Here is a 26,548-nt window from a genome sequence, read left to right as displayed (position 1 = left end):
CCACGATAGTAAATTTTACGCAAGCGCAACCCTTTAATAATAAATTCCAGACAGTTTAAGGTAATAAATAATGTGTTGACATACAATTGTGTACTAATCTATTATTATATAAATGATTACATTGATACTTAACATTTAGTGAAAATAAAAATCACCAATTGAAAAAATAAAGCTGGAAATTATATTTTTCCTCAGTTCACATAAGAGACAATTATTACTTGAAAAACTACCTGGTTTAGCAAATTAAAACTACTGAGAATTTACATTAATACTTCATTTCTTTTAATAAATACTGTTATGTGATTTATAGTAAATATATCAGTAATATTACTTTTTAAATTATATTGAAAACAAAAACTTTAACAATGGACCGAATCATTATGTTCATATCATAGTCTAATCTAAGTAGAGCCCTCTGAAACATATCAATAACAGTGAAGTAGAAATATATAGTAACTCCCTAACATACAAAAATTGCTATTTTAGTTTGAAAAATTACATGACAATCAGCAACAGTTTAGATAATTGTTTTTCATTTGATAAGAATTTTGCATTTTAAAGCATAAATAACAGCAATTATAAGTAAAATTTTGATGATGAGTTAATTACTCTTTTTCCAAAATAAATAAATAAATAAATTAAATCCCTTTTTAAGTGATTGCTTTTGTTTGCTATATCTTTTATGTTTGCTATATTTAGTTGTTAGTCCATCTTCAAACATCTTGTGACAAATCCTATTTTTTCTTCTTTGCAAGCACAGAATGTAAGTTTTGAATATATTACCTTCCAGTTTCTCAGATGTTGTAACACTTACATATACTAATAATCGTCGTTAGAAAAACAGTCACCTTTATAGTAACTAATTTAAAAAAAATTACTTCTTACAAGAATCGCGATAGTTGATCTTAAAATTGCGTGAATATGAATAACAATTATGGATTTTGAAATCACATGATTATGAAACTAGATATACGATTTGGAAAATGAGAAAACACAAACTGGGATATAGAATTTTTAAAACGCGTAAATACAAATCACGATTCATAATTTTTAGATAGAGTAAATACGAATCATGATGCGCAATTTTTAGATTGCATAAATAAAAATTATGATGCATAATTTTTAGAATGAGTGAATGCAAATCTCAATGCCTTACTTTAAAATTACGTATAAATACGAAAATCAATGGTTGATATTATAAACCGCATGAACAAATCAAGACATTGAACTTTAAACTTGAGTGAATACCAATCGCTACATAGGTTTTTAAAAAGGCGTAAATAAGAATCACAATATCGGATTTTTAAATCTCGTAAATAAGAATCGCAACGTACAATATTCAAATCGTGTGAATAAGAATCGCAACACGCAAATATGAAAAGCTATGTTTGATATTAAAATCGTATGAATAAGAATCGAGATATTAGCAGATTCCAGGCTTGGGACCTCTAAAAGGTTTGTCAAAAGCAGCGTCGTTTGAACTATGAAAATCGGATTTATCTGGAGGGCGGGTAAAAAATTCGGAAAATCTTATCTGCTGCGTGTAAAAGGGGAGAAAATAGCTAAAATAAGTAAAAATGAGAAAGGATTGGTAGCTATGTAGTTTGAATTTTCTGTTTCTCTTTGAAAATCGGTGAATTTTCTGAAAAAACGGAATATCTATAAAAAAAAGTGAAATTTTTAGAAAATCTGAATTTTTGATAAAAAAGCTGAAATTCAAGAGATAAAAGTGAAAAAAGCGGAAATCCGCTAAAAAGCGGAAAAATCTCATCCCTGTTTCTTAGAGCCGGACACAGATCTTGGAGATCACAAGTAAAGATATTATGAAAATTATGCAATATTCTCTCTGTAAAAATAAGTTCGACTTTTTCTTGATATTAGAATTCAAACTTTACACAATTAACATATTATTTCTGTTCAAAAACAGTTCGAAAAATTTTCTTGGCCATAATATAATTAAAAAAAACTATTTTAAACTAATGAAAATATTTTACTAGCTGTTGTAAATGACACAATAAATACTTTATTTAAAAGTTTCAGTTAAAAATTATAGCATATATCAACACTTTTTGCTACATATTGATCGATAACAATAATTTGTAAAGTTGGGTTAAATTTAGAATCCTGATTTTAAAATATGCTGTTAATGGCAATTTGTTTATTCTTAATCATTAGGAAACAACAGCCTTAAACGCTAATTACTGAACCAAAATAATAATACAGGTTCATAATAATAATAGAAATTTTACAATTGTTTATGGATATTTAAATTTAAGAGAATATAATTTAAAAAAATACATAAATATTTAGAATAACTAGTACATTAAAAAATATGTTATGAAATAAGGAAAATTTTAACTATTAATTATTTATACTTTTCATTTAAGTTTTTATTTTCTTTGACTTTATCAGGGGTGATTGTGAGCACAAGTCAAAATTCCGGAAAGTTTCTTGAGTTACAAAAAGAAAACAAAAAAAAAAAAGTTTAAATTGAAAAATTAGAAAAAAATTTAAACAAGGTTTTTTTCCTTTTTCTCAATATTTCTTAGTTTACTTAAAATATAATTAAAATTTTACCCATACCTATGATGACCTGGAGAAGTAATTAAAATTTACAAATATGTCTTTCTTTCTTGAGTTTACAACTATTTACTGATAAAAAATGAATATTAATCATGAATATAAGCTTATCAAGTATCTCTCTGGCTCTTACAAACACATAAAATAAACTGTGTTTTTAAGTTCCACCTTTGAAAATTTGATTTCCGGAAATTTCTGTGGTCAATAATGTTTTGAAACGTCTGGACCTTCGATCTCCGGAAACTTCTGGATCACTGTTAGTGAAAAATCCGGATTTTTCCATCTTTTAATTTTTTGCCTACCTTTCTTTTTGAAGTAACGAGGCGGTTTCTATTTAGATGGCGAATTCTTATAAAAGTTCTAAAACAACGGAATAAACTGTGCCGAGAAGAACTTTTTTGTAAAGAAAATGGCAATTTTATTCTCGGCATTGCAGTAGAATTTAAAATTCTAATCGGCAAGCCAGCAAACACTTTCTCATATCATCTTCTTTCAAGAAATGCTTACTACATATTCCTGCATATTTTATATTAATTGGGCGATTTCGTTTGCAACATTGAAGCAATTCTTCACATTTACTTTAGGGAACACGTGGAAAATTACATATTTTCTTTTTGTGTTTCTATCAGAATTTTTGTAAGTTGCAATTGCGCAAACTAGCATTTCGTTAATAATTTTAAATTTTTGTAATCCACTACAAAAAACTAAGGAAAATCATTATAGAAAACAATGAATGTCTTGGAATATGTCACAAAAAGGAATGCTTCCATGTTAGTTAGAGCTAGTTAGACAGAACTTGAATTAAAAGTTCAAGCTTTGCGCCGCCGTGACATCAGTGGAAAACCGGAGGTTTGGCGCAGCAAGAGTTTCTTCAAACGAGTGAACCAGCTGTGGTTAAAAACACAGCCACAACTGATTAGCTTGACAATGTCATACAATACAAGTGTACAGATAAAAAAATTTTTTTCGAATACCGTAAAAAGGGTAAGCACTTTAATTTTTAAACTAAATAAGTGCTAAGATTGTACAAGAATTTAGAAAATATTAGTCTTTTGAAAATAAAAGCCTTTTCACCCAAGTGAGATGCTTTCAGTTTGGTTTTTTTATTTAGCCATCATAAGAACAATATTATGTAAAAATGTCAACAATTAAGTATATTTTTAGACAAAACATGACTTAAACCAATTTTAAAAAATGGCCATTAAAATATAGTCATGAATGTGTACATAATGTCAATATTGAAAGTTATCACCCCAACATCATTTGTTTGCAATTTATCAACAATTTTCACTTTTATGCAGTTTTTATCTACAGATCTAACACTATAAAGAAATATGACGGTATATTAATAATGATATTTTCCAATTGAAAGAAAGAATTTTATTCTATAAAAAAACATTTCTTAAATACTGATAAAAAATAAGAACTACTTTTGAGTAACGGCTAGTTAAATTTAATATTTAAGACCTGTTAAAGTCTTTGGAATTTTTTTAATTAAAAACTTAGCAAGTTATAAGCAAAACACATGAAAGAAAAAACTTTTAACGAAAAATATATCCATTTTCAAAGATATGAGCCATTTTAAGAAAATGCATTTGTGTATCGGATACAGTAAGGATGCAATTTTGTAAAAGTTACATATAAATTACAAATATTAACACTGAAAAATGCAAACACACGGTTTTAGTTTGAAGTTACAGAGCAATCCAATCTATCAAACATATAATTAAAAAATTTTTTAAACTGCGTTTGGACTATGGTGTGCAGTAAAATGAATTATATTGTATTTCTGGCCACTATATCTTAATTAGATTAATAGAAAACGCAATTAATGCTTTTTGCCCTGTCAGATTATCTTTTATCTACGATAATCTTTTGTAATTGTTCTTTTGATCTTATAAAATATTTATTTCTAATAATATATCATAATGATTTCTAGAACTTATAATTTGCTACTAGTTTATTTACCAGAAATATGTGAAAATGAATAAGTGAAACAATAATTTTATGATTATGTAATATTAAAATTAATAGTAAATCATTTACCAAAAGCTTCATTCTGTGTTTTTCAGAAACAATATGTTCAATGATATCAAAACTGGTGCAACAAGCACCACACAGGAAACACTTATATTGGTTTCCTGCACGACCTTGTATTTCATGTATATAATTAAGACCTAAAAAACAAAGTATTCATACATAAAATCAATATCATACAATTAGAATGCCTTATTTTACAATAAACTTAAAACAGAATATGCATTAACACAAAACAATTTAATAGCTAAAAATTCCATTTAAATTTGTTTTTCTTTTGTCTGTTTAAAATTTCCTTCAAGAGAATATGGTACACTAATTTTGTAAAAGTCAAACATAGTGAATGAAAAAAATATTTTTGATAAATTGATTTAATAAATTTAATTCAAATAAGTAAATAAATTTAAAAAAAGTAAAATTTAATTTAATTGATTCAGTAAAATTTGATTTAATTGATTCATACAAATTTTTAAAACTCAACAATAAGCATAAATTAATATTATCTTAATCGTGTACTTTTTAATACAAGGGCCATAATTAAGTTAAGCTCATTTTTATGAAAATAAGAATTTTTATATTTTCCTTTTATATATATTGGAAAGGCATTATTTTTCTGTTTTAGCAAATTTCTTAACTTTCATATAATATTTAAAAAGTGGTAAAAAAAAGTATAATTTTCCCTGCTTTTAAAAGCATTAAAAAATGGAGTAATTATAATTCATAAAATGCCATATTGATAAAGTTAATTAAGTTTAAAAACCAATGAATTCTAAGTTTATGTATACATTAAGATTATTTTATTGACATTCTTAACCTAATTTTTGCATATAAGATAAATAGAACATTTATTTTAAAATCATGTATGTTTAATTTTAAATGATCCCAAATATAACAAAATTAAATTTGTTTAAGTTTTTCAAAAACCCTTCAACAACTGTATAGTGGAAAACTAAAATTCAAAATTTTTCAGTTCCATTCTTATCCTGTGTTGGTGGGCGTGTGTTTCATTCAATCCTCAAAATACTTAATTATTATACTCTCCCTTTTTAAACAAAAGATAATATAGATATCAGTTAATTTCAAGCACTAAATTAGGTTTCCTGGATTGATATACAAAAGAACCCTTAAATGACAAGTCTATCATTAGGTTCATTGGTTATTCAGGTATTTTTCCCCATACTATACGAATAACAAATTCCACACAATGGCACTTTTTCGTCTATTGGTTGAATTAAAATGGGGCAAAATCAATTTGAATATAACAACAACTATACTTCAACATTTGAGACTAAATCAGAATAAAACAGAATCATACCAATTATAGGCTCTTGAATATCCAACAATTCATTCATTAACTTAGGCCTTTCTCCAGGGCAATGGATGTTTTTTATTTTGGAAATTTTTTCTAAAAAATAAAACAGTTCTTAAAAAAAAGAGAACCTATGAAATAAAAAGAGTTCACATTAGAGCATATTCTATCTTAATTGCAAAATTCACATTTTAATACTTAATAATCATATACCTGAATTTGGGTATCAATTCGCAGAACTGAATGAATTATGATGAATATAATTTAGTTCGTTGGTAAAGATACACTAAAACTTGACTTGGATCACCATAAAATAAATTTTAAGTGGTCGCTTTGACAAGCTATAGATCTAAAAATGGGTGGTATGTCATTTTGTTTTTTAGATTCGTGTTTTGGTCTCTTATTTTGAGACCAAATAGAATTTTCCTGCTAGTTTTGAGCATTAGACATACCCTGGCATTATGATTTGTCATTTAAATTTACTTAAACTTAAAAACCCTAATAGGGCTATGAAACTAGTGTGAATGTGTATAGACTAGTAATAGAGTAAAACTTTGATCAATTGTTTTTCAAGGGACCATTCCTTGCGAATGATAGATACGGGAAAACAACAAGTGCGAGTCAACATAAAATATCAAATAATGACTTAAAGAAGTATAAAAAGTAATAAAGAGGTATTAGATTTTTATACTTATAAATTTACGATAAGTAAAAAAGTTTCAATGAAAAAATTTACTTCCAGCAAAGTAAAAGAAATATGAGCAAACTTATTTATTTATGTAATATATATAAACATTTTAGTTTTAACACACTCTTTTCATTAAAACCCAAACAATAATTTTTCAACATTTGAAATTGATTTCTCTTCTTTTTCTGTAAACTAGTAAGAATACGGAAAGTTTCTCATTGCTCTGAAGATTTTAAGGCTTTCTGCAAATTTTGGAACTGACTGTGGTTCTGCTTCATCATCTTCATTGATATCACTTATTTAACTTTTGCAACCATGCAAAAGTTAAATAAGTTTTTTAACCAATATCATATAACAAGTTTCAACATTTTCATAAACATATTAAAAGTTATATTTGAGGTGTTTTCCGTAAAAAATCAACAAACTCATCATGATTAAAAAAAAATTTATAGTATCAAAGTTTAAAGAAGTGGAATTAACAAAATCATTAATCATAATTATAAAAAAATAAGTAATACCAGAATTGGATAAATTTTTATAAAATACTAGCTGAATACCCGTTCTTTGCACGAAGTGAATTACAAAAAAAAAAAAAAATCTATAAATCAGTACTGAGAAACACAATGCAATCATGCTCAGAATTGACAGGCATATACAGACACAATCAAAGAGCTTGATGGAAGAACTAGGTGAATAACATTTTTAAGAGAATTAATGAATTAGAGAAAATAACATAAAATCATTGCATCAATATGGGTATGTTTAATGTAACAGGACTGTTTTTGCTTTCACTTTTATCTTAACATAACTAATCCATATTAGTTTTTAGTAGGCTTGCAGGTTTATTTCAAATTAGGCAGTGGTAAATTAAATAAACCAAAGATTTACTAGTCCCACCTTCTGATAACTTGGTAATAAAATAATTCGGACAAATGCGTTCTTTTTTTTATTCTGAAAATGTCATTTACCTGGTTCTTCCACTTAGTTTTTCAATTAATATAGCTAAATAAATTTCAATTATTTTAAATTTAATGTTATATGTTGTAATCTTCGGCGGCTTAACGTTATTGAAGTAAGCAAAACTCGTTGTTTGTAATTCATCATACCATTGAAATAAAGATCAAATGCATTTAGCATCTCATGGCACATTGCTATTACTCGCGGCCAATTTATGATAGTAGCTAAATTAGTAAGTAATAAGTAATTTTATTAAAATAAGTAATAATAAGTAAATAAGTAATTTTATTAAGTGATTTTCTCAGGTACATATCCTTTTTGAGGGGCTGTGAAACACTTAATTCCAAAGTATCAGTATTTACAATGATTGGTGCAGTTTTAATAATCACCAAAAATATCAATATATTTTATACCTATATAGGTATATTTGGTACTTATTACATAACCCTTCAACATTTGAGTTTACACATATCTGTCAGTGGTAGCCAACTAAAGCCGAACTTATTCTTTTAAAAATAATATTAGAACTTAAAATGGCTTTTGGAGCATGACCATTTCTCTATATGACTTTTAATTTACTGTTAAAATATTTATAAGTAGTGGTGGAAAAAAGTTCTTTTAATACGAATTCATTAAAATATTAAGACACTATCTTAGCTACCACTGAAAAAAATATTTTCTGAAACTACAGAAAACCCATTGTAGAATTTTTATCAAAACCAATTCGCCAATTACTCAATATTAATTAAGCATTAATGTCAATAATAATATGCAGATTTTTTACGGTTACCCAAAATGCGAATAAGTATCTTTTCTACTTATTTTTGCGTTTTAGTACAGAAGTTGCATTTTTTATTTCAATTAATACATATTACCAACATTAAAAAAAATTAAGCACCAATGTCACTAATGATAGTATGACGATTTCTTACGGCTCTTCTAGACAAATAAATACCTTTTGTTAGTAAATAGCTTATTTCTTTTATTTCACTATGCATATATTATATTAATTAATAAATCTTCATTGGCACTGATTTTTTTATATTTTTCCTAAATGAATTAAAACCACTTTCCCATTATTTTTGCTTTTGAATACATAAATATTTTTCCCCATTCCGTTACCATTGGTTTTGAATAAGTAATTTTTTAAAAACATGTTTAAAAGAATTGAAGTAAATAAATAAAAGTGTGTAGTATCAGACAAAGTATAAATTTGGTGACCTAGACCATGCATGCTACCACGTAATATTGATTAAATTTATCAGACTTAACAAATATAAAATAAATACATGCAATAAACTATTTTTGGATCAAATAGAGCTATAAGCTAGCAGTTATCACTGATGTTATCTTTAAAATATGTTAAAAATTGAGTTGTTAAACTTAAAACCATCAGAAAATTCCATTCCATTCGCTAATGCTTAACCAATCAGAAAATTCCATTTAGTTTTTCTCATCCCGCTCGAATGGTTTGTCATAGGATTTTCTAATGTCGACAGTGACCTTCCTCGTGCTTTGTACTATCTGTATACCAAGTTTCATATTTTTCGGTCAGTTGGTTTAAGAGTCCATAAAGGACACACAGAAATTCATTTTTATATACATAGATAATTTGTTATATAGAACAATTTTAAGCCTAATATTAGTGATAAAGCGCGCACCATCATTATACTACTAATATATACTTCAAGAATTTCCTAAGATAATTGAGAATTTCTCTCAGAATTCCAGGTTTTCTATGCTATTTCAAATTCTCTAAGAATTTCAGATTTTATTCTGTTTCCCGACTAGAATAGCCATATTGATGATTGATGCTCTTAGTAAAAAATGAAAGGTTTATGTTGAAATTGAGAGAAACAAATAGGGATGGTGATTTTCAAAGAAATCCAAATGAATGGATTAACTTAAGTATTTCATGTATCTGTTATTGGATTAGATATTTTATAAAATTAAGGGAAGATCTTCTGTTAGTCATTTTATCTCAAAAGAAAAATTATGATACAATTAAATCAGACTGGAAAGGGAAAAATCTAATTTTTATGTAATTACACTACATGTTTGCGTACATGTACATACAATCTTTAAGATCGTTGAATAATTTAAGTATACTGTTTTTGTTCCATCTCACTGGCAATGCTAATTAAAAATATGCAAAATAATATGTTATAAACACATAAACACCTTGTATAATAATACTCATGCATATTTATGTTGCGTTTAAAATTGAAATTTTAGGCAATTTTTAGAATCATTAACTGAAATCATAAGTTCTCAGAACAAAAGTGAATTTGATAGTCAGAGGGGGACACACACATTTACTATTAAAATCTACATGTGAGATGAGCTAAACATTTTCATAAATCTATTATTTATTTAAAATGCTTTATTTTAGTCAGTGAATATTTTGCCTAATCCTAAATAACTAAGCATTCTACAAATAGATTGCTGATCCTCATAAACTTCACAAATTTAAGGTGCTACATTAATAATTTTTTTAACATCTGATAGAATTGCACAAATTATGACAACTTTCCTAAACTGTAATAAAGTACCTTTCTTCCTAGAACCTGCACTTCCTTTTTGCTAATTTCACTTGTTTTCACTTTATTCCTAACTTTTATTAAGTTATGCTTATTTGTTTGAAATAAAAAATATGTATATTTTTTCTATAAATGAGTAATAAAGTAACACTGATTAATTTTATATTATATAAGGTAAATTTTCAGTATTATTTTGATCATGTTTAGCATATCATAAAACTCATTAAGTAGGCACAATATCACGTGAAATAGAAATGAGAAGAGTCAAGTGTGATTAGTATTATATTGGTAATATATATCATTTTGATAATATTTTTCAAGGATGAGCTTATTAATTACTTACTATATGGCTTAATTTATTACAAAAGTTGTAGCATTTTTAAGCGTTTCAGCTGGCCTGACGTTTTTTATTTATAAACAAATTTCAGAGGACAATAAAAAAAATAAGAGTTTAAGAGCTCTGAATTTGCTTGTACAAAACACTGACATATTGGTATTAATCACGTAATCAGTGACATCATTGGGTAAATTTAGAGAATGTTCTAATATATATATTTATTAGAAATAGAAATTTAAATAATTTTAAGGTTCATTATTAAATGTAGTTTACATTAAATTACATGGACTATGGAAAGCATAAGTAAAAAAAGATACTTACCACTAGGACCTTTCTTTTTATTCTAGAACATAGAAAATAACTTGTATTTTAGATCAATAAACAGGAATGTAACATGAATGAACAGGACATATGAAATTATCAAAATTATTTTTCACAAAAAAAACATTGTAAATGCTTATAAACATAAATAAAAAGTGTAAATTATTCATACTTTCATTCAAAACAGGTTAAACATGTTTGCATCTACTTCCCAGTGCCATCATTCAGTTTACTTCATGCAGAGTTAATTTTTTCTGCCAAGAATTGCAAAAATAATTCCATTTGAAAATAGGTTCCCCTTAATAAGCCTGTCAATTGAACCGGTTTTTTTTTAAAATTCCTTACAGCTAGAAAGCTGACTCATTTTTAAGGATAGATGATAACTGTTTCTTTTTTTTTTTTAAAAAAAACTTAGTTGATAAATGGTTTTATTTTTAAACTTTTAAGTATATTGTTTTTTAACCCTGATAGAAATATAGGAACAACAATAAATGAAGATTTTGATTGAAGTTATTGAGACATTTTCGATATCATATGAAATTGTTTTAATATAATATAAAACTAATTTAAATAAATTTTGTTCAAAAATATTTGAATAAGTAGTTTTTGCTTTGAATTCAAAAAGTTGCATAAAATTAGACTGATATCAAAAGTTTATGAAGAAGAAAAAAATTAACTAGTAATTCATATAAGATCATAGATCTTAGTATAAAAAAGAAAGATTTTTAAAATAAATTTCTTTTAAAAGAACGTTTAAGGTATCCGTACACGTTGAAAAAGTGAATTTTAGCCTAAAATGACAATTTTCTTTTATTTTATATTACGAATCTCCGTTTATTCTAGTTTTCAAAACAGTTTAAATTTTAACTGTGCGTCAATTAGAACAAAAGTTATGATTAAAAGAATATTAGTCGATGACTAAAAAATTAAACCGGAAGTGGGACAAAAACAGTTATATTTATCTTTATTTTGGGATAATTATCTTTCTTTGACTTAAATAATTATTATTTTAATGTTGCTAGAAATGAACCTCTCAATTTATCATTTATATTAGTAGCTTTAATGGCATTATTTGGAAATTTGTCCCTAAGGAGGTGTTCGTTGAATTGCAAACATTACAATTTGGTGTGTATTTGGCTGTTATTCAGTTTAATAAGGTTTTCTGGGACTGAAAAGCATACTCGACATAGTTGGAGTCAGCCGTGGCAATAAAACTTTAAAAGATTTTACAGAACTTGATTTTGAGTGTGTGTATTAGTCTCAACGCCATTCATTAACTAATGTAAAAATTGTCAGAAAAAAAATAGGGTTGCAAAAAAACAAAAAATTTGTAAAATTGAGAAAAAGGAAGGTATCACATACAAATCGCGAGAATTTCTGAAGTATTGAAGCATTTTTAAAATAGAAATGATATAATTTATACTTTAAATGCCTTTTTCTCAGAATGTAATTTCACGCAAAAATAGTAACTTTCAAAATTCATTATTAAAAAAGTTGTTGATATATTTCAATAAAAATTTGTATGTGTGTTATATATAATGTTTTCTAGTGCTTGTGCTACAATTGATTAAAAATACTTAATAGTTTTTTATTATTGGTCTAAAATGTGAAATACGACGTAAAAAATTTGACAAAAAGCTCATAAAAAGTTTTCAATTCTCTATAAAAAATTTAATTTTCCAAATATTTTTATGATTGTAGTCAAATCACTAGACAAAATTCAGCTCTTTATTTTGATAATAACACTTTTTTGATACAATAATTTTGGTGAAGTATATCCTTTCACAAGTTTTATGAAAAAAATATCATTTTTTTCTTGTTATTTAGCTTTTAAAAACAAAATATAATATAAATGTCTAATTTCTCTTATTTAATATTAGTTTTTACATATAATAAATATAAAAACATAATTAAAGTGTTCTGAAACTTAATATTTTAAAAAAAATCCTCCGAACGTGTTCGGATACCTTAATAACTCACCAAGTGTTATTTCAAAGGACTTTCTGTTCATGTTTTCTGTAATTTCAGGATTATTATTAACGTCTATTCAAGTAAATAATAAAAATTATTCCATATCTTTAAAGAAAAAAATGAATTATTTAAACTGAAATGAGAAAAGCTGGAGGAAAAAAAAAGGAAAAAGAGTGAGAAAAAGAGGGGAACTTTTTTAGTTTCGGAAATTTTAAAAACAAATTTATCCACTTCATATTTTTGAGACACTATTTAATACTTTTTGAAACATTAAAATTTTTATTTAAATTATGTAAAAAGAGGAAGAAATGGAAGAGAAAGAAACACATTGCAAATCAGACATATAAGGTATTTTTTTCGTTGTAGGAAATGTAGTCTCATTCAGAAATATGATAATAGAAAGAAGGGGTAATTTTTTTGCTAAACCACTCTGGTTTGAAAAAGAAAATTCAGAAAACCTTGACCTACACTAGACTGTAGTGCTGAAGAGAAAGTAAAATAGATTAGGTTATCGACAGAATTCAGTCAGATAACTTAAAACTCAAAAGTAAATCAATCAAAATACCAAACTTTTTGGACTAAATACAAGATATTGTGAAAGAAAGTCTGTACTTTTTTGGACTAAGTACAAGTACTAACTTTTAAATGTCGCCTTCCTCTGACATGAGCCTCCCACATCTGTTCATTATTCATATGAGAATCGCAAACCTAAAAAAAGTATGACTATGTAATACAGTAAAATTGTATTTAGATGATTCTAGGCATAATCAACAGAATGTAATCTTTGATGCTAATTCATAAAAAACAGTTATATGAGACTTAAAAACAATATCAAATGCAATTTTAAGAAAAAACGCTTTGATTCTTCTGAAAAAGAGTATCTTTAACATAATTTATTCCTCACGCAGCAAACATATTTCATTTTTCCCTACAGATTTGGATCTTTAACTCCAAAGAGATGGAGAAGCAGGGAGCTTGGAAGATATGATTTTGAAACTTTTTAAGATTTTTAACCATATTTCTGAATTAATTTGAAAAATCAAAAAAGTTTTTGCATCTAATTTTAAAATTTATTCACTCAAAGTAGGAATAATTTTAAAGACTCACCACTCAGAGGGAAAAGCAAATAATATTAATAATTATTGAATTTAAACCTCAAAAAGTAATGCAAGTAGGTAAATTTATAGTATGCTCTTCTTTTATATATTGCGAAAGCATGATAAAACTGATATTCTTATGAAGAGAAGAGTGCAACTGGAAATGTGACTTTCTTTGTGTAAAACAGACAATAGATTAATATAAAGATTGAAAACGTTTTGATTACTATGTTGAAAAATATACCATCTAATACAATGCAATTTTAAATGTCAAAACAAAACATTTTTTTGAAAAAGAATAAAAAGAGTTTTTGTAATCTTCTTTAAAGGAAGGTTTATGCACAAAAGTATCCTGCTTGTTATAGTAATTTCAAATAAATACCTAAAATTTCAATTTTGTTCACTACTGAAATATAGGTAAAAATGATGCACTTGATTCCTAATAAATAATTTCATGTTTTTGTTATTTTTGTTTAAGAATTAAATACATGCTATATAAATTTTAAAAGACTAACAAAGGAAGTATTTTTATTGACTGAAATGTCAAAATATTTCGATTTTTAATATCTCGAATTTTCAGCATTATGAAATTCTGAGTTGATGCACCTGAGGTCATAATATCCAGATTTGACAGAAAATCAAAAACTTTACAATGAAATAAATTTCTCTTAAATTTTAGACTAAATCATTTAAAATAACATAGTTCAGAGAATATAAAAATTACTTATACTTGGCAATACCAATCCAAACTTTTACAAATGCTATTAAATTATATAATAAAACAATAATTTGTTATTAAAAATTATCTTAGGGTAAAACAAGTTTTATAAATTAGTGCAATACAAGAAATTTATTCCAGAAAAATGCCAAATTATACAAAAAAGTAAATATCTGTATCTCAGTAAATCAGTTGGAGACTAAAAGATACTTTAATTAAGAGAAAATATCTTTTGATGTTCTTTAAAATATAGACAAACGTTTATATACTTTACAATCTTCTAAAAAAAAACTAAATAAAACAATGATCGAAATCTAATAAAAAACTTTCAAACAAAATCACAACTATAGACCCATTTAAAGTCTTAAAAACAGAAATTCTCATTTCTCTCAACAACGCTTATTTTCAACAAAGCAAACCAGTTTTATCCTGGTTAATAAGAAGGGAAATGGTGAATTAAAGATAAACATTCTCCTGAATTGGCACATATGCAACAGTCTCAAAGTTTGTTTTTAATAAGAAACCCATTTTTTGCAAATTTAAACTTCAATAATTTAGGAACGAATATTAAGAAGAATATTCCAAATCAAAAGAAGTTCATAAAACGTTAAATTAGTGTTTTGCATGCCGAAATGCTACTCCAGCATCCAGAACACTTTTTTAAACTAAGATTTCTTTACTAATTCCCTCTTTAAATTCTAGGATACTATTTAAAAAACATTATATTACCATCACATCCCTCATAGTGCACCAAAGAAAAATCAGGACAACATTTTACAAAAAAATGAGGAAATTTTGTGGTACAGTGTATACCAGATAAGGTGAATGACTTAAAAAAAAAAGCATAGTTTACTCTACTTAAGGCAAATTTTATAGCAAAAGAATATTTATTAATCGAGCACTGAACAACTCACAACAGTTTAAGATCAATATAGAACTTTTTTTTACAGTTCTCTTCTTATTAAAAAAAATAGAGTCAGTATCAATTATTATTTTTTCATACCAATATATAATTAATATTTGTAATAAAGCTAAAGACTTTTTAAATAATTCTGAAGTAGGATTTAAACAATTTCGAAGCAAAAAAAATTGTGATTATGCCACTCATTTTTGCTTAAAAGTAATGTATTGAATAATCCTTCATTTCACCATTTAAAAATTCTATGAATACCGAATTGTTGATTAGGATTGATCACTTTTAAAACCAGATGAAAGAGACTAAACAGTAATTGTGAAACTGCACGACTCAACCCTGTAAGATTCATTACTCCATTGACTGAGAATAATAAATAAAACACTGACTCCTAAAACCAACTAAAAAAACTTGATAATGTAAATTGCGAATTAAATTGTTCTCTTTTAATTCACTGGATTGGAGCCTAGTTGGCTCAGGGAATAGAGCGTTCGCCTTCCACTGAGGTGAACCAGGTTCAAATCCCAGAAATGGCTGATTGATATGAGCTCTGCTTGCATTGACTACAGTTCTGATGTAAAAATAACCTTAGTGGGAGTCGGATCATGGGTTAGAATGCCCTTGTTATTATAGCTAACCATAATTAGTTCCATCAATAAGTCTTCCATGAAGGTTAGTTTGTCCCAATGCTTGATCCAGGAGTTTCTTAATTGTTTATGTTGGGTTCAAAATTACAAAGCTACAGAGTTGAACATTGATAGTTGTAAAGTCAGATTTGGGTTGGCTATTCAAGGCTAGTGACAAAATAGAATAAAATTGATTGAATGCCCAAAAGGTTTGAAACAATGAATCCTGTGGGTAAGACTACAAGCTGAACCACATACAAATTAGTGAATTATTAACATGTTTAAACAATCAAATATTGAAATTTTTAGAAGCATTAAAAACAAAAATACAAGATATTGACTGAGAATCTTTCAATTGAAATGGATTATTTAAAGTTTGCTATTGTATTAAAAAAAAAAATAAAAAATAAAAGATTTTGAACACACATAAGGATTTGGAATATCAGGACAAATAAGTACAATAGATTATTTATCAGGAAAACTATGACCTCTGCAATTATTTCAGTCCAAAGTATAACAAATACTTAAAAAACTTACAGTGCAATGGAAATCATTCATTGATGTATCTAAATCATCTGTGACAAGAGAATCTGCCCGATTTTTTCCTAGTGAAAAAAAGATATAGCAACCATAAAAATACACACTTTGTTAAATACATGTTGTTGAATATCAACAATATATTTACTTTACATCTAAAAATTGAAAAATAGTTGTTTTTAAAACATATCTTAACCTTAATTGAAATCAATAAACTGGATTGGCAAAATACTGCAAAGAAGATAAAAACTAAAAGGAAACGAAATTTTTAGATAATTCATCATCTAGCAACAGATTCAGATTATTCAACAATTATAGAATGTTTGAATTTATAATTTAGATGGCAATTTCTTTATCAAATTCATATTGTTTAATAAGATACTATTTTTAAGTTAAGAAAAATAGTCCCTATTATAAAAACGAAATATAATTGCATAATACATACAGAGTTGCGACTGAAATAGAATAAAACTTTGACTTTTCCAAGTTTATACATAATTTAAAAAAATTCCAGTATAATATCGCAATATGTACTGATAGCACCGTAGTCAATATATACAGTAAATCACACAAAAAACTAGGATTTGTAATTTATAAATTACATTATAACACTACAATACAGAGCAAAAATGGCATTAAAGGCAATAGAAATATGTCACATAAAAAAGAAAAAAAAATATTTTTTAAAAAATATTTTAAAAAAACTAAATTATCTTGCGAGAGAAACTAATAAATATATAAACATTCTGAATTCAATAGTAATTAAAATCTTATTTAATCAACTAAATAAAATAATATTTCAAAAAATAAAATATGATAAAAAAAATATCAAAAACCACGTAGGCTTACAAAAAAATGGAATAAAAAATAGTAATTGCTAAAAAACTGAAAGTTCTTAATTAAAATATTTTTAGGACAATAATTTCTATTTTTCACTAAAATGGACCCTAAAAATAAAACCTTGATTGAAACTAGGATATTATAGTAGTGCTTAATAATTTCCGTCAACATTCCCTTACTTCATGTGAGTTCTTATGAACAAGTTTAACCAAATTCATTTATCAAGTCTTGGTATTAGAGGATTAAGGGATTTAACAATAAAAACATTAGTAATCTTTAAGAGATTATAAAACACCATTTATCCAACTAAATTTTTAAATCAAAAATAAGAATACACAATCTGAATCACATCCACTCTTATACTTGTTATGGACTGTAGCAACCAAAAACGCTTTCCTGTTAAAAGAATTTTAAGTCACAAAATCATGCCATATTACGGTTCTGTGAAATTTGGCTCTGTACCAAATGGATGAAAATGAAACTTTTGCAAACAAGTTCTATGGGAAATGTTTTTGGAAAGTTTGCATGCTTAGCGCTAGCCAAATCAAACCCCCTGATTTTTGGATAGTTTCCAAATTTTCCCGATATTCCAAGTAGCCTAGTAACATGGTACGTATCAAAAATAAAGGAAAGAAATTTATAATGAAATATCAAGACTTATCTGGCTACTTATGACGCAGCGATATTTCACAATGAGTTAATGTCAGATTTTAATAAATGTATAAAAGTAGTTTTATAATATCTTAAGGGTGAATGAACCTATCAATATTACATTTATTGGAGTGCAGAAAGTGTTAAATTAAAAAATTACAGAGCTAAGCAATTTTTATTTTCATGATAGCTATACACCAAATCTTTATAATCGTATATGCTTTAGGAATCGCAACACTACTTATGAACACTAGTTTTGAATTGAACAATATGATTTTACGATATGGTAATAATGAAAAAAATATTAGATATTTAAATTTGATTAAAATGGTTAGTTAGATTGATCACTTACTTCTGTGATTATAACCAGAAACCTGCACCTAAATGAAAAAATATACTCATAAATATTTTAAAAACAGACACAATTTTTTATTTTTATTTTGTTATGATAGCATGTGTTAGATGTTTATAGAATTTTTTATGAATAAACAGCATAAATAAATACAAAAGTATTTATAAATCTTTATAACAATATGAAGATTTATAAATATGCACACAAATTTATAATTATTAGGTTAAAGATACATGCCCCATTTTCCTGAATCAAATATTAAAGATCACTGTAATTAATGTAGTAATAGGTCACTAATATAAGTGCATATTACATTATAATTTATTTTTTTTTGAAAGACATGAAAATTGGGCTAAACTATTATTTCAACAGTGATAAATAGTAATAGTAACTTAATGAATAGTTATAGTAACTGAAATAGTAATTTAACTTTTCCCCAGACCATTTAATTTAATTTTCCTAATTTTTGTAACTAGTGCTTAAGTTTTGTAATCAATTTAGTTAAGAGATATTCATATACAAAATCAAGTTGCATATTAGATTTAAAAATAAACTTTTTCTAATATATATTATTATTTTTATTTTTTTAAAATTTGAATTATTAAATACTTCTAACTACTGAATTTTTGCTTTTTTGAGTATTTTAATAAATTTCCTGACATTTTCTTGTTCTATGGTCACCTTGAAAAATTAATTTTTGACAGTATTAAAATTATGTATAGTAATTTACACTTTCAACAAAACAAAATTTTTTGTCAAAACTATAATTTTAAATTATTAAGACTACATATCTAAATTATTATGAAACTAAATTATTTTTTGAACTATTATAAATACGTGTAGTTAATTTTTCCTACCTCAGAGCAGCATGATGAACAACGACAATTGCCTCTGAAATGACAGGAAAGAATTTTAGACATTAACAATATTCTAAAGCATTGCATCCTAAGTAATTGTTTTATAAACCACAAACAAAAACAATATGCTCAATACTTTTAAATGTTCACAGACATATTTAATAAGTAAAAATTAGGCACTTGGGTTCCTTACATTTATCTATGTTTCTGTAATAAAGAAATTAATAAGTTAGCCCACACGATGTAACAAATTTGATGCCATGTATTTACTATATAGGGTTTATACTCAATTTCTTTAGTTTTCAAAAACATAATACCATATGAAATATTTTGATGTGGTGATAAAACAGACAACAGTGCGATAAATTGTTTATTTAAACAAACTATATGACACTGTTGTTTTAATTATGCTTATTAATTAGTTGCATAATTTAGTTCTTTACTTCAGTTTTAATGTTTAAAAAATTAGAAGAGACAACAGTGTTTTAATGAAAACAGCAAAAAAACAAAACCAATGGACTTAGGCTTAAAATACTGATGAAAAGGAGTGTTATACATAAGTCTTCCTAGGATAAGATGCTTCAATTCAATCATGTCTATCTCTTAACTGACAAATTTACAATTGTATAAGTAGGAAAATTTTTAATTTTTGGAATAGCCTACTTTTATGCTATTTAATATAAATGACATTTTCCATTGATTAAACTTATCCTTCTGTAACAACCTTAAGTTTAACATTCTCTCTAACAGTTATTTTCACATTCTTATTTTTTACTTTGGTTCTCATGCATTTTTCAAGTTTGTGGTAGACAAAAGATTTAGAGCTATTGTGTCTGAAAACATTGAAATTTAGAATTATAAAGTACATGTTGCATTTTTTAGAACTTAATTTTCAAAAAGCGAAGATTTAGAGCATACTGTTTAAAGAGAGATATTCCAATTTATTTTATAAAAGATGATTTTTAACAAAAGCAGATGGGATTCTATGTCAGGCAAAACTTCGAAATGATATACTGCACCACTGAAGAATAAGAATTCAGTCAATTAAATATATTATTTCTTTAACCCTTTATATCTCAACATCTCTGATTTTAATAAAAATTACTCATACATTAGAATACATCATTCTAAGCATGTAAAAAATAATAAAAAAATTTACAACATAAAATAAGAAAAATTATTGGGAAAAAATTGATTGTGGCATTTCTGCACCCTTATGCAAAATGACAAAAAGTGCTTGTTGCATTCCTGCAACATTGTGAAAAATGGCACTAAGATTGAAAGATTCAAAAATTTTAATTCATATGAAAATTTTTAAAACAGTTGTTACTTTTGTTGTAACAAAGTCCTACACCACATTTCTCACAAATAGTTTGTGTAAATTCTTTGCATTTTGGGTATTTGCATCTGATTCTTTTGTTAGCCCAATTAGGCCAGTGCCCAATTTCATCTTGGCGCACTGGTTTTGGCCGACAATCGCCGAAATCGTCCTTCAAAATTTGTTGCGGCAAAGACATAGGCTTTTTGTGAATGTTGCAGATATGCAACACGGTGATATAAAGGGTTAAAATAGATATTAAATAAATAAACATAGAAGATAATAAAAAACGTTTTGTTCTTATAAATAATGCATGATCAGAGATTATAAAACAATTTGTCACAATAAACCAAGAATAATGAAAATTGAGAAACAAAAGTAGACAAAATAAATAAATAAATAAAACATCAATTCTCTCAAGGCAGAAGTTTCAAGATCCTAGCTCGGTCATCCAATTAACAGAACTCCAAAAACGCTTAAGAATAAAATAATGCACAAAATAAACTTAACAAATGGTTAATAAAATAAAATTCTACAAAATTGGATAAATAGTCAATATTTGAAGTAAAATAACTGAAAAAAATCAAGAAAAAGCACTGCTTAAAATTACAATAACTTTCTAAAATTATTTTTAATGCAGGACATGATTTTCCCAAACTACACAAATGTAAAATTGCTTTTTTTTTTCTTTTTTTTTTAACTAATGCAACATATTTTTATAATCACAATAATTGCCAGATTGTGAGTTGAATATCATGAATTTTTTTCTTGTGCTAGTTTTTTATTTTTAAAGGCTTAGGTAACAACAATTGCACAATTACTAAGAAACTATGATGAAGATGAGGAAACCAGTTTATAAAAAATATAAAAATTTCTAGTACGAAAATAGTTTCTTTTTCCTAGTATGAAAATAGGTTTTTCCAAATGCAAACTTGTAGGGTGCTAAAACTAATTTTCTGGAACTTTCAGGACCAGCTTAGCAGAAATTCTAGATATCTATTGTCTTCCTTTGTTTATAAGAAAAGATGGTAAAATATTTAAATTGACAAATGGGGTAAAGGGGCAAAAGGGTAAAAAGTTTCAGAACTCTTGGTTAATTAACATAACCTAGAAAATAAAAATAAAGTAAAATATAAGAAAATAATATCAGTTGATTACAAAAGCAAAAATTACCAAGTCAGAAAAATTATTTACAATTTTATTAATGTTTCACTTGAGTAAAAGGAAAAACTATAATTCCAAGTTTTAAAAAATCCTTACCTGTGTGGTGAATAGCTTCTTCTTCCTAATGGAATGTATAAAAAGAGACAAAACTAATTACCAAATTGGATAAGATGCTTAGAAGAAATGTCTACTTATAAATTAAGAATAAAAATTGAAAATACTTTTTACAGAAAACATTTGTAAATGATGTCAAGTTTCTACTACAGCGGATATAAAAGCAATATTTATAAGCAGTTCATTATTGCACTGACTATAAAAACAATAAGTTTAAACAGTTTATAAATTCAATCTCTTGTACAAAAATACTACTACAGTGTAAAGTCGCGTATCCGGAATCGGTGGGACTTCCAGAAGTCCGTATAATAGATTTTTCCGTATAATACACCCCCAAAGTAAACAAAGCTTAAAATGATTTAATAAACGATCTGAATCTAAGAAGCAAAAAATAAATAAACACTATTTTTAAGGGGAATAATGTTTTAGCATTAAAATATCTAATCAATCAAATATAAAATATTAGAAAAAAAATATTATTGCTGAAAATATGGAAAACGAAAAAAATTTAACAGTTACGAAAATATTAATCCGCCATTTTGAACTAGAATGATTCAAGCAGGAAGGGGAAATTCTGGAACAAAGCTTAAAATGATCTAAATCTAAGAAGCAAAAAATAAATAAACATTATTTTTAAGGGGAATAATGTTTTAGTATTAGAATATCTAATCAATAAAATATGAAATATTAGAAAAAAAATATTATTGCTTAAAATATAGAAAACTAAAAAAAATTGACGTATGAAAATAATAATCTGCCATTTTTAACTAGAATGATTCAAGCAAGAAAGGGAAATTCCCGTCATTCATTAAGGAGGGTAGATGGAGGAGAAAAATTCATTTCCTCCTTATTTGTGAAAGAAAATAAATGTAAAGAGGAGATCATTTAAGTTGAGGGTGGGGAAGTAACAAATTATTGTTTTCTCTCCACGCATTGGCTATCAATCAAGCATAAAGGCGGGACACGCTGATCGGGTTCTCTTTATTTTTTCTTTTATGACTGAAAGAATCTGCTAAAGAAAGAATGTTACCCCCTTTTCCCCCCGCCTCCTAAATATTACATGGTATGGGGAAGAACGAATGTTTTGTTTCTCAAGGACGTGTATCCTTTTAGACCTACTCAAATTTTCCATTCTGACTCCCCCTTCACCTTAACGCTTGCCCCGTTTACCCTTTTCCACAGTATTTCTTCTTTGAATAAAAAGGTTCCAGGAAATGCCTCTTTTACTAGCCACCTGCATGGGAAAGGAGGGGGGGGGGAGGGGACTCAGTTGCGGTCTTTTGAAAACAAATCTCCCTCTTTTTCCTACATTCCAAGGGAGGAGCGTCACTAACGGTCACTCAATGGTCTTGGTAGATCTTCACTTCCCCTTTCTGGTGATTTATGGGTTCGATGCATAAATCAGAAGTTCAAAAAGAGAAATCAAGCTAGAAAAAGAGAAAATTTGTCAAAAGATTTTTTTTTTTTTTTTTTTTAAGGAAAGGGAAGATGGAGAGATGTTTATTTTGATTGTTAAAAAGTGTCCGGGAAATCGACCCTTCCGGGAAAGGGACGTCCGGATATGGGACGTTACACTGTACTTTATTTGCATCACAGCTGTACAATGAGTTATTAAGGACAGTTTGGAAAACATCCCTGAAGATAATCTGAAGACAATCTCGATCCTCTGCAGAGAGTTTCACTTTAGTTGTCTGATGACTTTCATGCAAAGTAAAGTGTGTTATGGTAGAACAGTTGAACGAAGACCGGCACTATGCACCCTCGGTTCAGTTCCCTCACAGGCACATTCAGGTAGTCACCCACCCCCTCACCAAATGCAATCGGTGATGTTTAACTTTGCTGATATATTGGGAATCATGTCTCACGATCATTTCACTAAGGGACATGTTTTTAAATAAGATAAAACTAAAATTGGCTGAAGTTAATTGGATAAAAAATTAAACTTGATTAATTATTAAAGCGATGAAAATAACCACAGTTTTTTTCATATTTTTTATAAGGAAGTATAGCAGAACCTAATTTTATAATCATACTAAAAAGTGTTACAATTTCATAATCAAATATAATTCCAATAAAGTCAATATATTATATCCAACAAATCCCAAATTAAATTTAAAAAATAGCATATAAATTTTAATAAAATGTAGTTGTGTATGAATACGTGAAGTAATCCTTAAACAATTTGGTGTATAGATATCAAAATTCTCTATAAAACTACAAATAGAAAAGCTGCTATTTTTTTTTAATAAAGTTGATGTGACAAACTTTTAATTAATACTATATTAATCACTTTCTTTTCGCTTTTTTGATATAAACATTTGCCTGTCAAACATTACAGAAGTTAAATTGAATTTGGAGTTCTTTTTATAGATATAAGCTAATATTTAACTAATATTTCTTTCAAAAACTTTAACTGATGCATTACTCAAAATTGGTTTTTACTCTAGTTTTTTAAAAAAAACTGTGGGTTTATTTTTTGAAAAATTTAAAACCTCGGACCAGCCAGTCGCCAGAAAATTTAACATAAATTAAATTATTATACAGAAAATTTAAAATTATATAATAAAAAAAAGACTTACTTTTTCTTACTCTTATTTCATCAACTTCTTCCTCTACTTTTATCATTCCTCTTCCATGAGTTTTATCATAATCAAGTAATATTTTCATCATTTCCTCTTCAATAACTCTCTTTGGCTGATATTCAAAGCGTTCATACATTATTGGGAATTTAATCCGCTGAAAGTAAACAATATTAACATTTTTTTAAAGAAAAACAAAATTAAGTGTTTTATAAATCTTTTGCATCCATAGGATTTTATAATATTATGATTTTTATTTTTCATGAGGATTTTTCTTCCAATAATTACAATTTCTTTAAACACATATTTTACAGAGCAACTCAAAAACCTCTATGCATTCAAGTCCTAAAAAATCATTATTTAACTTTTGTAACAAATAAAAAAAACATGAACCAATGAAATAACATGCTTTTGGAATCTAAAGGTTGATAGTATTACCTTTTGATCATTTATCCCAGTCGTGATAAAATTGTTTAAGGACATAAATCGCTGGCAAAGAACACAAATATATTTAATAAAAATTATAATTAGAGATGTAAAGCAGTAAGCTTTTGAATGTCGTTTAGAAATTTACTATACTTGACAGTTAGTTTTTTTAATTCACTACAGTTGAATTGAACAACAACTGAAATCTCAAGAATTTTAAGTTCATTAAAATTTGTGGCAATACACAAAATATGCATTATATATACAGGGATGAGAGCAGTCAGAAAGTAAAAAAGAGGAAATCCCAAAAATAAATAAATATATATATATATATATATATTTACTATAAGCAAAAATGTGATAAAAAAAATTGCGATTTTTAAACTTGTAAACCATTTGAATATAAATACCGATATGAGACTTTTAAATCACGTAAATATGAAACTCTACATCGAATTTAAAAAATGCGAAAATACAAATCATGATTTTTTAATTTTTTGATCACGATGCATAATTTTTAAATCGCGCGATATTACAACCACAAAAACGAATCACGATATTGAATTTTAAGCTCGCGTGAATACGAATTGCTACATAGGGCTTTAAAAGCTCGTAAATACAAATCGCGATATTGATTTTTTAAATCTCGTAAGTAAGAATCGCAATGTACAATATTTAAATCGCCTGAATAAGAATCGCGACGTTCAACTTTTAAATCAGGTAAATACGAAAATCGAGATTTGATAATAAAATTGCGATTTTAAAAATGCATAAATACAAAACACGATATTGGGTTTTAAATGTCGTAAATAAGAATCATAATATACGATATTTAAATAGCGTAAATAAGAATCGCAATGTGCAACTTTTAAATCAGGTAAATACGAAAATCGATGATTGATATTAAAATCGCGTGAATAAAAATCGAGATATTTGCAGAGTCTGGACTTGTGATTTCTAAAAGGCTTGTTTGTATTGTTTTTGTTTAGACATAATAAATAAAAATTTAAAAGATTAATTGAATGAGCAAATAAATATTTTCACCGCAAATCACCTCTATTTTGTTTGTTTTCACGCCAGAATACAAGAAGCAGCGACGTCTGAATTACGAAAATACGAGCTATCCAGCCGACGGATAAAAAATACGGAAAATCTTATTTTCTGTGCGTGAAATCGGAGAAAATAGCTAAAATAAGTAAAAATGCTGAAGGGTTAGGAGCTAGGGCGTAGATTGAATATTCTGTTTATCTTTGAAAATCGTAAATAAATATAATTATTTTACTTCAATGACTGAATTTAAAAAAAAGAAGAAAAAAAAACGGGATATTTATTAAAAAAACGAAACTTTTAGAGAATCGGAGTTTTTGATAAAAAGGCTGAAATTCGAGAGACAAAAAAAATCTCATCCCTGTCTAAAGGTCAACCAGTTTTATCCCAAGGAAATGATTTTTAGAGAAACTTCAGAGGGAGGAAAAGGGACTTCAATAATTTCCCTCCGCGGAAAATTAAATTCCTCATAAAACATTTTAACTTGTGCAAAAAAAACAATTTCAGCGGAAATTAGCGGGAAAAATGGAAAAATCTGAAAAAAAGCGGAAATCCGCGGAAGAATCTCA

The 26,548-nt window shown here is 26.7% G+C and overlaps 1 protein-coding gene across 4 annotated transcripts in view; it reads right to left on the bottom strand.

Annotated features, from left to right (window-relative positions):
* LOC107456925 (uncharacterized) overlaps nucleotides 1-26,548 on the bottom strand; it is a 59,128-nt gene that overhangs the window by 9,469 nt on the left and 23,111 nt on the right. For 2 of the 4 annotated variants that reach the window (XM_043053330.2, XM_043053329.2), the window contains exons 10-18: nucleotides 24,507-24,663; nucleotides 21,910-21,934; nucleotides 19,332-19,365; nucleotides 18,475-18,502; nucleotides 16,632-16,699; nucleotides 13,380-13,448; nucleotides 10,770-10,791; nucleotides 5,933-6,022; nucleotides 4,627-4,757 (exon numbers count right to left, since the gene is read on the bottom strand). In XM_043053330.2, the coding sequence (XP_042909264.1) occupies nucleotides 4,627-4,757; nucleotides 5,933-6,022; nucleotides 10,770-10,791; nucleotides 13,380-13,448; nucleotides 16,632-16,699; nucleotides 18,475-18,502; nucleotides 19,332-19,365; nucleotides 21,910-21,934; nucleotides 24,507-24,663 (624 nt within the window). The remainder of the gene's footprint in view (nucleotides 1-4,626; nucleotides 4,758-5,932; nucleotides 6,023-10,769; nucleotides 10,792-13,379; nucleotides 13,449-16,631; nucleotides 16,700-18,474; nucleotides 18,503-19,331; nucleotides 19,366-21,909; nucleotides 21,935-24,506; nucleotides 24,664-26,548) is intronic. The other 2 variants (XM_071181600.2, XM_043053332.3) reach the window with 1 other exon arrangement.

This window comes from Parasteatoda tepidariorum, chromosome 4 (assembly GCF_982258835.1).
Source record: "Parasteatoda tepidariorum strain Cologne lab strain chromosome 4, Ptep-v5.0, whole genome shotgun sequence".
In the NCBI taxonomy this organism is placed as follows: domain Eukaryota; kingdom Metazoa; phylum Arthropoda; class Arachnida; order Araneae; family Theridiidae; genus Parasteatoda; species Parasteatoda tepidariorum.
Note: the sequence above shows the minus strand (reverse complement) of the source record. Positions and strands in the feature narration are given on the sequence as shown.